The sequence below is a fragment of the Boleophthalmus pectinirostris genome, unplaced genomic scaffold (assembly GCF_026225935.1).
Source record: "Boleophthalmus pectinirostris isolate CB_2022bp ecotype Guang Dong unplaced genomic scaffold, ASM2622593v1 HiC_scaffold_8, whole genome shotgun sequence".
Classification (NCBI taxonomy): domain Eukaryota; kingdom Metazoa; phylum Chordata; class Actinopteri; order Gobiiformes; family Gobiidae; genus Boleophthalmus; species Boleophthalmus pectinirostris.
Window position 1 is genome coordinate 18,014,242 of NW_026571515.1, and position 18,595 is coordinate 18,032,836.

Genomic DNA, 18,595 nt, shown 5'->3' on the forward strand with positions numbered 1-18,595 from the left:
ATATTTCTTTATGTTATAATGTTTCCTCATCACAAATATACCTGGAGTTGTGTTTTGTTTCATTCACACAGGGTTAACTCACAAATCCTGCATCTTTCAAGTCTTCTCTCAAACGGAAAAAAACACCCTGTGATGTGATATAGGAAGTAATTCAGTGTCCATACATCTTCACTAGAATTATTTGGATGATTTCAGTCCTGGAATTACTAATCTCTACTGAACAAAATCTAAAAAAGTAGCTGCTTAATTGAAGACTACAGCTTCATAACATCACAAGGTGGAAGAGAGCATTTTGAGCTTTGGAGATGTAGGCAAACTATTAATAAAGAGTAATGAATGAATCAAAACACAACGGCATGTTTTTGAAGAGGTAACAGCATTCTAAGATGGCTTAAAGCTCACCAAGCATCAACTCTGCATAATATAGGACCTTTAAAATGATTTAGGATTCTGAGCAAAGAATCATCCCAACCCCTAGGACAGGGTTTGTTTGATTTTTAGTTCATGGTCTGCAGGTTCACAGTTTGTTGTTTGTCGTTGAAATTTGCTGCACGGAACTTCTTTGACTTTGGTGAATGCAGTGATTCATTCAGGAAGACATAACACACACAATCATGCTGTTCCACTTCACCTCCATGCCCCGATCCATTCAGACTGTATACTGCCCCCTACAGATCTTCATTACTGTTAAAAGGGCCCATATTACGTATATTTTGGATCTGTTATAATGTTGTTTCCTCATCACAAACATACCTGGTGTCGTGTTTTGTTTCATTCACACATAATGAACACATAAATCCTGTTCTTTCAAATGGGAATAATAAACTCTGTACCACTTCACTCGAATCATGTGGATGATTTCAGCCCTTGAATTTCCAAACTTTACTGAACAAAAGGTAAAAAAGGTAGCTGTTAACTTGAAAATTGCCACTTCATGACATCACAAGGGGGAGTTTTGAAAGGATTACTCCAATATGTGTGAATGAAACAAAAGACAACCCTGGGTATGTTTTTATGGAGGTAGCAACATGGCTTAAAGCTCACGGGAATCCATTTTGTGTAACGGGACCTTTTAATCTTCAGCAGCGCTTGAACTCTTCAACAAATATTGAACATGTCAGAAATCCCTGTGACTGTACGATTCTCAGTCATGTCACGAGAAAATGATTGCAGCTTCTATCTTCCTATACACGCCACAGCACAGAGTCAGGGTAGTGACCAGGTTTAAAAATGGTTTGTGTAACCTAAAATTTTCTTAAAATCTGATGAAAAATTGTAGAGTGACTCAGATTTAAAAGTATGAACTCTTCTCTAGATCTCAATGAGCCACTTTATCTGGAGCACCCATCTGGAATACTCTGAGATCTGAGTTTAGATTATATAATAGGAGGGATTAAACAAACCCCAAACAGTGTATAAAAATAAAGTCCTTCTTTAGCTATAGCTATAGTCACTGTTTATCCACTGAAATCCCACTCATGCTGTTAGCAAAGTTAGTAAAGATACACCATCAGTCAAAATAATTGGGAAAAAAAACAAAAACAAAAAAAACATGCATGCTTTTTTTATTTATTTATTTTTTTTCCATGGGTACATCATTCCAAACAGTGAAACTTTGACTGGTAGTGTAATTTCCACTGACAACAGGCAGGTGGTTTGATCCCAGCTCCCAAAAGATGCATACTGTTGCGTCCTTGAGCAAAACACCTAAAGCCCACACCCCTAGTGTCTGTATACACTGCACTGGTGTATGATTGTGTCAGTGGGTTTGAGTGTGTTGAGCACATTGGACTTTGAAAAAGTGTTATATAACTGTGACCCTTTACCAAATGTCTTAAAAGATTGAAAGAAACCAAATGATATTGCTATTACTGCACACAGAACAATATTCATCTGATGCTGAGAAGAAAGGCCCCCTGATGTGGACCAGTTCTTTGCGTCGTCGTGATCATCAGTGAACAGAAACTTCAGTGCAGTGTACACCTCTGTACGACAGCTCTTTGATCAGACCATGCTTTGTACCTGTGCCTTTAGATGCTGCTTTTTATTGACAGCAGCTAAGTATAGTAGCACCAAGCAGAGTTTTGTCAGTGTGTGCTACAGAGGTGGAGTGGTGAGAATATTACAGTTAAGGACCTTTGGGCTGGGGTGGACAGGTGACACACTCTTAGATATTTAAATGGTCATAAAGAGCAGTGTCATATAAGATGAGTTCAGTTGACAGTTGGTGGATGGAGCTGTAGTTTTGCCTTTTGAAAAAGATCAAGTGGAGATGAGTGTTTCTGGCTTTCTCTGGCAGCAGCGAATACATTGGCCCTTCTAACAATTGTAACACTCGTCTAACCTCCAGCACATCACACAACACCTATTAACCAATCAGCCTGAGTGAGTTTCACACCTCAGTCCTCCACACCAGAATAGAAACATGCGCTGGAAGTATCCGGGGAATTTGCCAGTGGTCGATACACAGGTAAGGTCCGCTGCTCTCCTCTGAGGCCTGGTAATGGATAGGCTGGGGACGCACTTGATAGCCTGGATTATGTGTGCTGGGCACTAAAGACAGGGCTGAGCTGTGCCGGCTGTGCTGAGGCACTGTTCAGATCAATAGCTCATTACGCTGTGCTGTCGGGGCGCACCGTACTGTGGATTACACTGTGATTGTCTGAGAGATGGAGAGACAGGAGGTCCAGGAGGGGACAGGCCCGGACAGCCTGGGACGGGCCGAGAGGCTGCTGGGGCAGGCTGGGATTCTGAAAGAGGGCTGATTTCTCCTGGGACTCCCTTGGTCTTTACTTGGCACATGAACCCCAGTGTAATAGAAACCTCATATCTTTAGAAAAGACTCTTTTGGTGTGAAATGTTATAGTGGTAATAAGGGCTGCTGCTGAATCTCATGAATATAATTCAGACTTTGTCCTTTTGGCTGCATTACATTTATTCACTCATCCATCACTGAGTTCACCTGTTTACTTGTGCTCTTGCAGTTCGGCCGGACAGAAGTGATCGATAACACACGGAACCCAGACTTTGTCAGGAAGTTTGTCCTGGATTTCTTCTTCGAAGAGAAACAGAACCTCAGATTCGATGTGTGAGTACCCCATAGTCTTCATTCATCTGTTATTCTCAGGAAACAGTCGCGACAACAGGTCTCGCTGCCTTAGCCTTGATTACATTTGAATAATTCCGGTCTCTGCAGGTCTTCACCGAGGTGAAGAGGTAATTTTGCTCCATTAAGATAAATGAACAGACCAATCTAAGCTAAATTTAGATACCAGGATTTTCAATCACACAAGAAGATTCCAGCAAGGACACTTAACGTAGGCCCCTTGCACTGATTAAATTAGACCCAGTGTTACGCCTCGGCCATTCTTTTCATCCACCTTTCTCTTGAATCAATAGAGAAAATCAGCCAGGCGTCTCCAGAGCCATAATCAAGAAACACAAATGTGCTGCTGGTTCAGGGAGGTCCATAGCAACAATTTAGCGAGCGTGAAGCAGCTTCTAAACAAATTACAGACGCACAAACTCTTGTGATTCTAATGAGCATAACTCTAATATCACACACCTGCCAGAGTCTCCCCACCTGCTGCTGCTCAAGTGCTCTGTGAATGCAGATCTGTCTGACTCCTGTCCCACTGAGCTGCATAAATAACATGAGCTGTTTCATTACTGTAAAACTGACCATCACTAAAGGATCTTCAGGGGTTAAACCAATGAAGGCTTGGCCTAGATTTAGCTCATACAATATGTATCAAATATTGGATATCTGTACCAAAAGGCACTGGGCCTTCTGAAATGATTGTCTCAGTTACAAGTTTGTGCTGTTGAAAACCAAAATAGGCATATGTGCACTAAGCTATATGATCTGATGATATGATTCCCCTGCTGCCAGAAAAGAACTTTAAAAGAGACCAATATGGAAGGAGAAAGGGGGATGTGGTGTTTATTCTCCTGGGAGGCCTTCACTTATTTATTCTGTTATTTTTTGCAGATACAACGTGGACTCCAGGAGTTGTAACATTTCCAAATACGTACGTATGGCACAGTTACTGCTAAAATATGCAGAAATTGAAGCATTAAAATACTACTACTACTAATAGATAAATAGTACTAGCAATATTACAACAAATGTGATAATGTGTCATAATAAGTTGGCTGATCTTCTAAATAAGACAGAATACATACAAATGGTGTATTTCGTAGGCGTGTTTCGGTGATAACTTTCATCTTCTTATTCTACTAAGAAGACAACATTAATATACATAATCAGCTACTGATAAGGATTGTTATTCAAGCCTATATGAGTGGTGAAAATTCCAAGCACCTAACATAAAAAAAAACCAAACAAACAATAAATTCATTCAAGATAATGTTATCATGGAAAGTTATTTTACTACTTTTCACTTTATACTTTGTCTGTGTAGTTGTTGCTATAAATAGAAAACCTTAGAGTTATTCCACATTGGTGTTATCTAACCACTATTTATCTTTCCCCTCTGCACAAACTCAATCATGTGAGCAGAAGGTAAGCTAACCGATTGTACCCGTGAGCCCTGTATTGCATGTATCCATCATCGTATTTTCCATAGATCTCAACGGTGATCCTTTCGTTTTGGCAGCGCTTGATTTATGGCTCATGTGTTTGTGATTTCCTTCTCACTTTTTTATCAAGCAAGATCCAGGGCATTAAAAATGCTGCTGCCATGCTCCCCCAGCTGCTTTTCTCATTGTATTGTTTGTTTACATTCATTTTAACATGAACTCAGGGACAACCTACAAATCCAGAACAAAGTCGGTATTCTACAACAGTGTGCAGCTGTAGTTGTACCAACTCCTCATCCCACAGCAATCTAGAATTTTATCATTTACCAAGCAGCCAGATGGCAATTCAATCTGAACTGCAATTTGAATGGTTGCAAGAAACTAATTGCAAACATGGCTAATTACCCTGTCTTATGTATAAAATCCAGTCTGTAGACCGCTCCAAACATGTTGTGAAATAGATGTTGTTGTACTAGTAGAGTTCAACTTAGACAAACTTTATTGATCCACAAGGGATATGATTTGGGCACAGCAGTCTGTACAATAGTCAGTACAATAACAAAGACCAGAGGCGTAAATGGTATTCAGAGTATTGTTATTATTTAGTTATTGCAGTTTTCCAAATGTTAAAGGATCACTTTGTAATTTTTCTAGTAGAGAGTCCACCACCTGAGTCAAGGGTGTCAAACTCAAATTCACAGAGGGTCAAAATTAAAAACTGGGACTAAGTCGTGAGTCAAACTAAATATTTATTGAAAATGTTCAACAACATCTGCATGTTTTCTCTTCTTTCGAGATATAATGTTAAACTTTTTCTTATTAAAATAAAGGTTTAATAATAGTTTTGCTTAAACATTAAATCCAGAACAAGCATAATATAAAATAGTAACAACATGTTAAATAAATAATGTCTCTATAGCCTATCTGTGCCCAGCGGGCCAGCTCTAATACGTATTTGATATGATCTTGCTGGCCAAATATAATTATATCGCAGGCCAAATTTTGGGCCTGAGTTTGACATGTCTGACCTAAATTATAAAGTTATTGCTTGTCCTAGAGTGTTTCACAGTATGGCATTAAACTTATATACCTTGCCCTTATTAAGTTTAAAATGTTTTTTACCCTGAAAATCTTGTAAGTGGGGTTGCCTCTCCACAGATCTGACCTGCAAATGCTGTGCTCAGTCTGCCTCCGCATTCAAACGCCTCTAGTTGGACACATCTTCATTATAGGGCAGATGCTTGAAAGTCATTAACACTCTCAGAACATTTCTTGCCATATTACATTTTGTTATGGGTGGGCAGCTGTAAGAAAGTCTAGAATATTTACTCAAACAAAACAAAAGCGTGGAATGAATTGAAAAATGGCCTCAGGTAGCGTTCATCATGGGCATCGAGGGCTCTTTAAAAATAATCAATGGGCGAAGAAGTACGTGATTTATGCAACCCTGAAGGAGCAGCGTGACCGGCTTTGGAGAGTGTGGGCTAACAGAGGTGAGACAGAACCATAACCGAAGCTCTTATGCAAAGTGGAACAGCAATAACATAAGATACAGGTTTAATCAAACTTTAATGGCAGCATTAGTACGATCAGGATCCCTGTTGATTTCACAGCACTCTCTAAACTCAATTTAACATAGTAACATCACTGGAGAATTATGTTTTAACCACATGGGGCGTTCACGACATGATGGTGTTATAATTTGCATGTATAACTTAATTTTCCAACCACGAACCAGTCAGACTCTTAATTTTGAAAACTGTTGTGAGTGGTTCCTGAGCGACTCCTTAATGAGAATGGTTGGGATCAGATTGTTTTTTAAAAGGAGCTAATCTTTTACTTTATCGTTTTTATGATTGTTATACTGATTAACACTGAATAACACAAATATCATGTCAAATATGTAACTTTTCTGATGGACGTACAAATGCTTTTCTCTGAGGAATTGTTATTGCTTTGTCTGGAATGTTTCACACATAGTATTAAACCTTTCTATCTTCATGGAGACCAAACCAGACCAAGTTACAGGTCAAATCTGTGGAGAGGCGACCCCGCTCACAGTCAGAATGCCAGTTTTTCTAGGTATTTTTGAGCTATAAAACCACATGTAAATCAATAAATGTGGTGTAGAGCTGTTGAATGTCACACTGTGGAACATTCCAGGTAGGTGACGGACCCTACAGAAAAGTTACACAATGCATCTTTAAAGCTTTAAAATTAGTTCCCACATTGGCTTCTGTCATACATACAAACATAAAACATCTCATACATAAATATTAAAAGTGCCAGTCTTCTGAACGGCTCTTTGAAATGAACAGATCCCAAAGCCAAAAACCCCATGACTAGAAACAAAAGGTAACATTTAGAAGTGAAGCAAGCTGAATATTTGAAAATACAGTTTGCTCGCACAACTTTAGTTTTGTGCCAGTTGGCTGCCCTGCCATGACAAAATTAGACCATAAGGCTCATTTCTGCTCAATTGTATGTGTAAACAGATCTGTTTGTTCCAAGCGTAGTATTGTGTCTGAATATATGCTTCCAACTGTTTCTAATGTCAAGGCTGTTAAATATCCACCAGAAGGCACTTAATGTCAGCTGGAGAATTGACCAAAACAAAGCGCTAACCATGGCAGTCTGTAGGGATGCACTGATCCAGGCTTTGGAGTTCTTCTATACAGTTATCAATACCATATCATTTAAGTATCTGCTGATATCTGATATTAAAGGTGCACTGTGTAACTTTTGTAGTGGAGGGTCTGCCACCTGCTTGTCTCCATGGAAATGCTATTGCTTTGTCTAGAATGTTCCACAGTATAGATTAAACCTATCTGTCATGAGGAAGACAAGCAGATTACAGCAGTGTTTCCCAAACTTTTTCTGGGGACCCATATTTTTAAAGTCACAAATCTTCGCGACCCAAGTTAATAGATGTTATTCGTAAATCACTAAATACATTTGAGACTATTATTGAACATTAATGAGGATATTTTATTGTTGACTGAGTGAGCGAGGTCTTTAACATTTAGTATTACTCAGGTTTTATGCAATGAAAAACAGTAATCAGTGTTTCCCACAGAAATTTGTTAAGGCAAGGTGGTGCTGCCAAAAAACTGAGGAGCAGGGGGTACGCAGAGATGTATATAAATGTATATTGCAGACAGACCTATGTGACAAGGCGACCCAAAAAAAATCTCTTGCGACCCACCTGAGAGTCGTGACCCAGTCTTTGGGAAACAATGGGTTACAGTACTACGCTACATTACAGTTGAGATCTCATTATCGCCTTTATTAACAGGAGGATTTATTGTATTTTTGAGCATATACTGTAATGAATAAATGCTAGATGGATATGTTTAGTGTCGTACTATGGAACCTTCCAGGCAAAGCAATAACATCTTAATGGAGAAAGAAAATAGGTAAGAGAATCTCCACCAGAAAAATGCACGTTTAAAGTTCAAACATCTTGAGACATCCTGGGTCTACATCAGTCAGTAAAGAGTCCAACCAGGATATCGTCTGAACCAAACTCATGGAACTGATACCTGATACTGCAAATTTTCCTTGATCTGCACGGATATTCAATACTAGTGTCAGTATCGGTGCATCCCTAGACTCTATGGCAGCTTTTGATCACATTTGTTGGAAGTTTATTTGTTTAGTAGCTTTTGGTCTCTTGTTTGAAGGGGCATTGTGTAACTTTTCTGGGGGAAGATCTGTCCAATTCTTCTCTTCATGGAGATGTTATTGCTTTGTCCAAAATGTTTCACAGTATGACATTAAACCTTTATATCTTCATGGAGCCCAAACCAGACCAAGTTAAAGGTCAGATCTTTGGAGAGGCAATGCCGCTCATAATCAGAATCAATGTTTTTCTACGTGTTTTCGAGCTATAAAACCACTTGCAATTGAATAAATGTAAGATGGAGTTGTTTAATGTCATACTGTGGAACATTCCAGGCAGAGCAATGACATATCAATAGAAAACAAGAGTGCACCTTTAAAAGTTCAGCTTGGACTGTTGGGGTAGCAATCCTGATACATGTAGAGGCAGTAAGTGGGGGAGCAGGACCTTCAAACTCTGTTACAAAACTGTAAAACTGACTGATTTATTACAGGAGTAAGACAGCTGACAGTGTACTATGTCTAGAATTAAATCTAGTTTCTGAACACACCATTCAGACTTCTGTGTCAATCATGCACCCTATTGTAGATTCTTTTGTTAGAGCGTCCACAAAATGGGCTGCACAACACACTTTTGAACTTGTCATTCAAAGAGAAACTGATTTTGTGCTTGATTTGAGTCGGTTTAAAAGTCCTATATCACACAGAACCGACTCCTGTGAGCTTTTTCATGTTAGAATGTTGTTACCTCAGAATACCTACCTATATACCTGGAGTTGTGTTTTGTTTCATTCACACATGTTTGAGCAACACTGCATTATTAGTCTGTCTGCATCTCCAAAGCTCAAAATGCTCTGTTTGACCTTGTGATGTTATGAAGCTGTAGTTTTCATGTTAACAGCTACTTTTTGTCTTTTGTTCAGAAGAAATGGGCAATTCCAAAACTGAAACCATCCAAATTAAATGATTCAGGTGAAGGTGTATGGAGTTTAAAACACAGTGAAGCACAGGATGTATGTGTTAAACATGTGAATGAAAGAAAACACAAACTCCAGGTATGTTTTTGATGGAGAAACAGATCTAACAGATTTGAAAATGGCGTAATATGGGCCCTTTAATACACAACAGTCTTTGACCTTGTTGCTCTGGTGGTGTGGTTGTGTCTTGGACCTCTGTCTCTCAGAGGGAGCTCAGAGTAGAGCAGCTGTTCCCTCACCTCCAGCATGGCCCAGCATCTGCTTCTGAAACTGATGGCTTCCTGGAGAGGTGTTCCTGGGCAGATGTCTATTTATCATTCAACCACTTATTTCTGAAAACATGAAGGGTGTGTAATCTTCTTCTGTGAGTCAAATCAAGTTGTCCTCCACAAAGTTATATTATATTTTGGCTAAAACAATTATAGGGTCCAAAATATGCAATTTTCTGATCTGTGTTATAATGTTTCCATCACAAACATATTTGGAGTTGTTTTTTGTTTCATTCAACACACAAACCCTGCACATTTAGTCTTAAGGTCTTCTCTCTATCATAAAACACCCCACCTTGTAATGCCATGTGGTAATACAGGAAGTGCTCCACTGTGTTTTTAAACTCTATACACCTTCAGTAGAATCATTTGGATAATTTCAGCCCTGGACTTGCCAATTTCTACTGAACAAAATGTAAAATGTAGCTGCTAACATGAAAACTATAAGGTATAATGGAGCATTTTGAGTCAAACATGTGTGAATGAAATAAAACACAAATCCATGTACATTTTTGAAGCGGTAAGAACATTCTAACAAGGCTTAAAGTTCACAAGAGTAAATGCTGCGTAATGTAGGACCTTTTAAATAAATGTTGCTGATCATATAAAGTTTTCCTGAACCTTCTAAACACATTTGAGATAGTGACTTTGACATTTTACCACATCAGCGTGATCTATAATAACTTCTCAAATGTTATCAAATCTTAAACCAGAGTTCTTTTTGGTGTTTAATTTGTGCTGGCTGCTCTCTCATGTATATTCTCTTATGTATGAAGCCCATTGCTGCTCCTCATTTCAGGCTTTGAAGGTTGGCTTGGTGGGGTTGTCTCCTGGGAGCCCATAGCCTCATTATACTGTATGATGAATGAATGCACGAGCCAACAGCTGCCACATACAACGGCTTAAAGTTGTATAATCACAAATGGGACATGACCAATCAGACTCAAGCCGATTGTCAGCATCCCAGTCTGTATAAAAGATTCACTAACTTGTGTGTTTAATTTTTAATCTTTACATTTTAAGACAGACCCCACTTGTGTTTGGATTTACATGAAGAGGAATTTTAGAATAGTCTTGAAGTTATTAAAATGCTCCATGTGTTGTAAGTGTGTCAGGAATGTTCCACATGGCATTTAAAAGACTCATATTACGCTATTTTCTGATCTACTGTATGTTATAATGTTGTTTCCTCATCACAAACAAACCTGGAGTTGTGTTTTGTTTCATTCACGCATGTTTGACACATTTTAAAAACTAAAAACACTCTTTCACACTGTTTCCAACTTGCATTCAGCAATCCATGCACCATTAGGCATTTGGGTGGTGCTAAAACTTGGAATTGCTCTCAACTAAAACCTGAGTTGCAGAAAACAAAACAAAAATACATGTAAATGTAAACAAAACAATGACACATTATAATGAGGGCCCCAAACTCAAGTTCTCCTGGGCCCCCCAAATTCCTGACTCCGCCACTGTCTTCATGTCAAGGTGTCAAATATGTGGAAATGAAACAAAACACAACTCCAGATATGCTTTTGAGGAGGTAACAATATTCTAACACAGTTTAAAGCTCACAAGACTCAATTTTGCATAGTATAGGACCTGTAACTTTAACTCTCAATGAAGACAACCAGGTGGTATCACTAGGCCATGTTGCAAGACAGATCTGTGGAGAGGTGGCATCTGCTCACAGGAACAATGCTTGTATTTCCATGTCTATTTTTTGCAAGAAAAATTCAATATGTGCGATACATCAGTTGCTATACTGTGGAACATTCCAGGTAAAGCAATAATAAGACTTGAGATCGGAATATATCAGTGGTTCTTTTTCTAGTAAAAAAAAAACATAAAAATCAAGTGCTCCTCAAGGACAGTTACAAACATTAAAATGCCATATTAAGTTTCATAATGTGTGAATTAATGTGCTGTATTATCCAAGGGCATAGAAAGAAAATAATAAAACTCAAACTAAAAAGTTACATAGTGCATTTTCACTAATAACTTGTGATGTAGTTACTTCATGGAAAAATTGTAAGATAATTTTGTTTCATTCTCATGTTTATTAGATCCTGCAGTTCTATATTTTTCTCCAGGTTGTTTGTATGTTCAGAAATAAGAAGAGCTGAATGATAGTAGTTTTCAAGTAAACGGGTAACTTTTACTGAAAAAAGAACACAGTAACATAAACTGCCTTTTACGTTTTGTTCAGTAGCAGCAATTCCAAATCTGAAATTGTCAGAATTTAAGAACACGGTGGACCTGCTGTATTTTCAATGTTTTCAGTTTCAAAGACGAATACAGCCTTAATTAGGCAGGGATTTTGTGTTAAATATGTGAATGAAACAAAACACAACTCTGGGCACATTTTCAGAAAACATAATATAGATCCTTTCATTCTGTGCATAATCTGGACCACTGGTTATGTTTTAAGTAATTTTACGACACAAGCATACAATTTCTGTCAGAACTGGAGCATTGTTGGAAAAGGATCAATTTGGCCTGGTAACAAGTCATTATTGGCACGCAGTCGTGCATGTCCAAGCCTGCGGTAAATGCAATCAAACAAGCTTCTGATTATGTGTCCTGACAGATTTCAAGATGGGGGAATATGCCACAGTGCGAGCGGCTCAAATCTATGTCAATATTTTGGACATGTGTGAATGACTGGGGACACTTAAATCACTTTATAAGAGAAAGAGTAGCCTGCAACAGTAGCAGTAATGATTGTCTGACTGATCGATATAGTCTACTATCTTTATACCATAAGCTCCGCCCATGTGATCAAAGGAGACAGTAATCGTTATTGGATTGCGCCTGATTGGCTGAAGCTTGGTTTGATTGGCAGGTACAAATCAAGTATTGACAAAGGAAGGGGCGCTGTTCTCCCAAAGTGAAATTACAGATACAAAAGGAGCACAAAATATCCAATAAATGGAAATTATTCAAAGTAAAGATAGATTTATGATGATTTGGGGTAATGATGCAGTAGGTGATCATATACACTGTTGGGCAAGTTACTTCAAAACTGTAATTCAACTGTTATTCATTACTTGTTACTGTAATTTCAAAGTAATTTGTTACATTACAACATTACTGTGTTTAAAATGTAAGACATTACACGACTATTGACCGCACTTTTAAGTTACTCCCACCAAAATAAGTGTTGCTGATTGGCATCTTCACTCGCTGATTGTTATTTGTCAAACTTTTGCGCCCTATATGGACTGAACCAGGAGGATTGAACCAGGACTAAACCAGGACTAAACCAGGTCTAAACCAGGTCTAAACTAAACCAGGACTAAACCAGGACTAAACCAGGACTAAACCAGGACTAAACCAGGTCTAAACCAGGACTAAACCAGGTCTAAACCAGGTCTGAACCAGGACTGAACTGGGACTGAACCAGAGCTAAACCAGGACTGAACCAGATCTAAACTAGGACTAAACCAGAGCTGAACCAGGACTGAACCAGGACTGAACCAGGTCTAAATCAGATCTAAACCAGGACTGAACCAGGACTGAACCAGGACTGAACCAGGACTGAACCGGGACTGAACCAGAGCTAAACCAGCACTGAACCAGATCTAAACTAGGACTAAACCAGAGCTGAACCAGATCTAAACTAGGACTAAACCAGAGCTGAACCAGGACTGAACCAGGACTGAACCAGGTCTAAATCAGATCTAAACCAGGACTGAACCAGGTCTAAACCAGGTCTAAACCAGGTCTAAACAGGCCTAAACCAGGACTAAACCAGGACTGAACCAGGTCTAAACCAGGTCTAAACCAGGTCTAATCCAGGTCTGAACCAGGACTAAACCAGAGCTGAACCAGGACTGAACCAGATCTAAACCAGAGCTGAACCAGGACTGAACCAGGACTGAATCACGTCTAAACCAGGTCTAATCCAGGTCTAAACCAGGACCAAAGTAAGACTAATCTTGGACTAGGACTTGGAATCTAGGACCTCCCCTGAGAGAACCCCGAGCCCTTGGAGCAGAGTGTCCGTAAAGCGCGATCAGGCATCAACTGTGTTTTTAGCCCCATGTGGCGCGAAGCTCTGAACCGGTCCTTTCGTTCGTTACTTTTATAACACATTACTCCCAACACTGATCATATAATATAAGAAAACTATTTTAAAAAGACCTATACACAAGCAAGCAGCAGATTTATTTTTAAATTTTTTTCATTTGTACCAAAATGGCTACGGAAAGCATCCAAATCCTATGTGTATCACAGATTACGAAAATAAATTTGGAGAAAGTTAGTACATAGCAGTGGGCGATATGCCGGTGAAAACAAGGATTAAACGGCAATATGGCGTCTTGAAAATAGCGATCAAGGATTACTCAAACAAGCACGAATCACTCCAAATACAACTTGGAGAGTGTAAATGGTGAGAGGAAACAACTATAACATTTTTAAAAGCTCTGAAAAGTCTATTTTGAAGAATAGGTCTGCTGCTTTTAAAACTGCAGGAGTATATGAAATGAAATGAAACTTGAAATGAATTACTTTACAGCCCATTCACTTTGTGTGTGATACTTGCATCTCAACCAAGACCATTAAGTTAAAATAAATAACTGATGGAAAAATATCTGATGTATCTTATCTGGAGCATCTGAAAAACATTAAGGAATATTATGTCTCCTTATATCTCCCTGTCTGTGGAAATGAAAATCAAACTGTAGTTGGTAAAGTTCTGGTAATGTTCTGATGCGAGACATTTTTAAAGTGTACTATAGTTTTTGCATATTTTTGTCATGTTTTAAAGGGACAATATGTAACTTTTCTGGTGGATGACCTTGCAACTATCCATGTTAGATAATTAAAGGGCCCATGTTATGCTGTTTTCTGTTTGTAATACTGTTTCCTCATCACAAACATACCTGGAGTTGTGTTTTGTTTCATTCACACAACTAGGCTGAGTTCTTCTCTCAAACAGAAAACACTCTGTTCCACCTTGTGATGTCATGTGGTAATACAGGAAGTGCTCCTGTGTGTTTTTAAACTATATACACCTTCACTAGAATCATTTGGATGAAATTTAGTCAGTAGAATTGGCATTGTATACCTCTTCATGACATCACACGGTGCAACAGGGCATTTTGAGCTTTGAAGATGTAAGACTAATAATCGATTTACTCAGACGTGTGTGAATGAAACAAAACTCAGCTACAGGTATGTTTTTTTTTGAGGAAGTAGCGAACATTTTAACATGAATTAAAGCTCACAAGAGTCAATTTTGTGTAATATACTGTAGGCAAGTCAGTTGTGCTACTTGTTTTTGCATATTTTTGTTATGTTTTAAAGGAGCACTAGGTAACTTCTGTGGTCAATGATCTTGCGCATATCCACGTTTCATTAATTCAATTCCATGTGTTTTTATCACTACATAGAGAAAAATCCAGCACACCGTCTTACTTGCAAAATGTAAGATTTATTAGGACAAACAGTGCAACGATTCAGCACTAGGCCTTCATCAGGTCTTCAGCTGTTTACCTGATGACAAAGCTATAACATGTGCTGAAACGTTGCACTGTTTGTCCTAATAAATCTTACATTTTGCAATTAAGACGGTGTTCGAGATTTTTCTCCGTGTTCTAGGGCTGCTCCCTCTCCTCCAACGCACCCGTCTCAAGTAACTGATGTGCGAATTCTGTCTCTTGTATGTGTCTTTATCGCCTTAATGTGAGCAATTTTGCCTCTCCACAGACATGACCTGGTCCACATGATTCCATATACCAAGCAAAGCAATGAAATGAAATCAAGCTTGTGGCATATACCCCTGCAAAAAGTTACACAGTGCACCTTTAACATAGTCTGTAAAAATGCTTACACAAACAACGTGGGCTGAAGAGGTCACAGTAGCCAACCAACATTTACATTTCAGAGCTCCACACCTCCCCTCCACCACGCTGCAGCTCACTGTACCCATCCACCCCTGCTATGCCTAAACCGTCATTATTTCATCACTTCATCACATTACAACTGCTCCATGAGACTCTGTATTTAACCAACGCGTCCCTGTGCCCTTGCCATGTCTGACCTCGTCTCGCAATTAAATCTTCCTTCACTATCTTCTTCTCTCCTGCAGGACTTTCTGGGTCAGACCTTCTGCACCCTTGGAGAAATCATCGGTTCAACAGGAGGACGTGTGCAAAGAACTCTGTCGTAAGTCCTCCCCATAACTCTTCGTCTCCCAACTTCCCACTCCTCCCATTTCAAACTGCTACATATTGAATAGTTCCCATGCAAATTGTGTCCATAAATAATTTGTTTAGTCTTGAGAATTGAGAAACGGTGTTATTCAGAGTCTGGCTTTTGCGTTTCTCATTCCATATTTATTGATAGGCGCTGCTGTGTGGAGAACAACACAAGCTTAATGCACTCACTGCTTAAACTCAGTTGGTTTAAATGGTGTAATGTGTTTTGTTGGTGACGAGAAGTGGAGGCTAGGTCGGGTCATAGCATCATTCAACCAAATTTTTTATTAGGTTCCACAACTCTAACGATAATGGGATGCGGAGGTAGATGGTGAAGTTTATTGACAGATACATGGCAGCTTTGAAAATTATTATTGCTGTTGGAGAGAATTACTCTATAGCAGTTTAAGAATGTTCAGAAGTTTCCACGGTGACACAATCTACAAGAAAGTTTTAAAAGTCTGAACCTCAAGAAAAAAAATACAAAATGGATTTAAACAACAAATGTTCAGGAGCCTTGATCAATACAAGCATTCATGGTCCTGGCTAATTTAAGTATGTCTTTCTTTGTTCTGGATTCTTCTGGATTCTTGTGGTTTTATTCAAGGGCGTAGGTTTTGGTCTCAGCTTTGGTTTATGTTTTATGAATTCAGAGTCTGGCCAGGTCCAAAATAAGTGAGAGGTGATATCATTTTTCAGTTTGCAAAATGTACAGTTTGTGTCCGTTGCCCTTCTAAGGCTACTCTATGTGACCTCTATCTGATTTTTTTTATGACAGGCTGAAAGACACGGATCAGGTTTTTTCAAATGCGACCCAGACCACTTCGATATGTGGTCCTAAAGCCGATACATATCCGATCTTTTGACATGTGACTTCAGTCTGAACGGCCAAAGCGCATTCATCCGACCTACACGTTATCAACAAGCAACAAACATCACTATTCTGGGCTGAAGTAGGTGAAAATTGTTAATGAACTTCGTGTCACTGAAGAGAAGCACAGCGCCACTCACCACTCTTGGCTACGTCTCCGCATCCACACGTTCTTTATTACGGACGTTGCTGCCACTGCCCCACAAAACGCCACGACCAAAAACCTCGTCCTTCTCCTTCTCAATTTCCTCCTTAAAAGAAGTAAGTTGTTCATGTTCTGGCTCCGGTACGAGAGGAACTTTAAAATCGCCAGATGCTCAATGCTCCTGTCCATGTTTGGACAACTTCCGTAAACACAGAGCACACTCGCTGCGGTTGACGTCGTCGTGTCCTCCAGTGAGCATGCGGGACACTTTTGGGACGTTTAATGTTCACACTGGAGATCACATACAAGTCGCATTTAATTGGAAATGTGAACGACCTCGCAAAAACATTGGATTTCACAAAAAAATTGGAATTGAGCATTAAGCCCTGCAGTCTGAATGTAGCCTAAGATAATTCTTTAGCGGATAACAGCGATGTAGAAGTTTGTAGCGGATTTCCCTTGTTGGTGATGAGATATTTGTGAGGTGATATTTGTGAGGTTCATACATTTTTCCATGGAATATTGTCAATAGAGTCCTGTGGCTAACGGCACATGAGTCGGGCTCCGTTTGGGAGGTGCACCTGTGGAGATAGTTGCTCTTTTTCCGTGCCAACTCATTATAAGGCAAGTTCAATTGAAGATGAAGCCAAGTAAGTTCCTTTTGAAAAGTTTTTCAAAGTTTGTTGCGCAGCATCTTCACTCACGCCTGTTCAAGCTGCCATCTTCAGGTGTTGGCACTGTCCTGCTGCTTCTCTAGTTTAGGATCCTGGCACCACTAATGACATCACTTGGGATAAATTTATATTTTTGTTTATTCAAATAAAATGGCAAATATTGGTAGGGACTATTTTGTCTTCCCCAAATATTGGTTGTGACATGCCCCCACTATCCCCATGCAAACCTACACCCTTGGTTTTATTAAATTTTGAACATGAATTTGAACATAAATTGCAGATTGAATTTTTTTCCAAAACGGTTTTGCCATATTTAATATCTGAACACTGGTTTGAGTGATGTTTTGTGAGTTTTTTTAATGAACATTTACACAGTTAAAGGTGCATGTAACTTTTCTGACGGAGGGTTTGCCACCTGCTTATCTCCACAGGGATGTTAATGCTTCACCTGGAGTGTTGCAAAATATGGCAAACATGGAAACAAGCAGGTGTTGTTTTCTGAACATATTGTAATTAAATAAATGCAAGACAGTTTTGTTGAATGACATACTATGGAACATTCCAGGAAAAACAAAAGCACTTCTGTAGAGACAAGCAGATGGCAGACGTTCCACCAGAGAAAGTTACCGCTCACCTTTTAACACCTGCACTTTATAATCTGACTTCCTTCATATTGCGAGCCAGTAGTTTGCAGTGTTCTTTTTGTGGGCTGTGGAAAGACAGGTGCTGACCTCTTGGCCCTGTCTCCAGACCTCACCGCTGTTAAGGCTCCGCTCCACTGAAGCTCTACTGAAGCTCCGCTGAAGCTCCACTAAGGGGCATGCTCATTGCTTCTTGAGACACAGATACAGACACACACAAAGCTCCAGGCCAAGTACAGCACACACAGAATAAGACAATGGCCACACACTTGACTCTGTTTCTTATCAAATAAGTTCACAATATTTGAGTTGTTTGTATTGTTTGACCAAGGCTATCCTCACTATCAGAGGTGTGACGTTATGCTGAAAATTAATTTGGTTTAATGGATTAATAAAACAAAATACAATTCCAGGTATGTTTTTGACAAAGGGGCAATTATAAAAGGTCAGTTTAGCATAATATGTGATCTTTAATGCCTTATACCTTTTATCAGCCTGGTCCCCATGCGCTCCATTTCAGTGACATATGTGAAATGAAGGATAAAATCTAAAGTCTCTCACCTCAGATGAACAATGTTTAATGCTTCGCTCATTGATTCTGCAGAAATCTTCTGTTTTTCGCTCTCTTGTGATATTTGTTCTTATCTTT

The 18,595-nt window shown here is 39.2% G+C and overlaps 1 protein-coding gene across 1 annotated transcript in view; it reads left to right on the forward strand.

The window, feature by feature from the left end:
* The window catches only part of LOC110158002 (copine-9-like), a 229,330-nt gene that overhangs the window by 98,289 nt on the left and 112,446 nt on the right, over nucleotides 1-18,595 (forward strand). Inside the window, exons 4-7 of the mRNA XM_020922421.2 lie at nucleotides 2,985-3,088; nucleotides 3,992-4,031; nucleotides 4,523-4,525; nucleotides 15,507-15,583. Of these exons, the coding sequence (XP_020778080.2) occupies nucleotides 2,985-3,088; nucleotides 3,992-4,031; nucleotides 4,523-4,525; nucleotides 15,507-15,583 (224 nt within the window). The remainder of the gene's footprint in view (nucleotides 1-2,984; nucleotides 3,089-3,991; nucleotides 4,032-4,522; nucleotides 4,526-15,506; nucleotides 15,584-18,595) is intronic.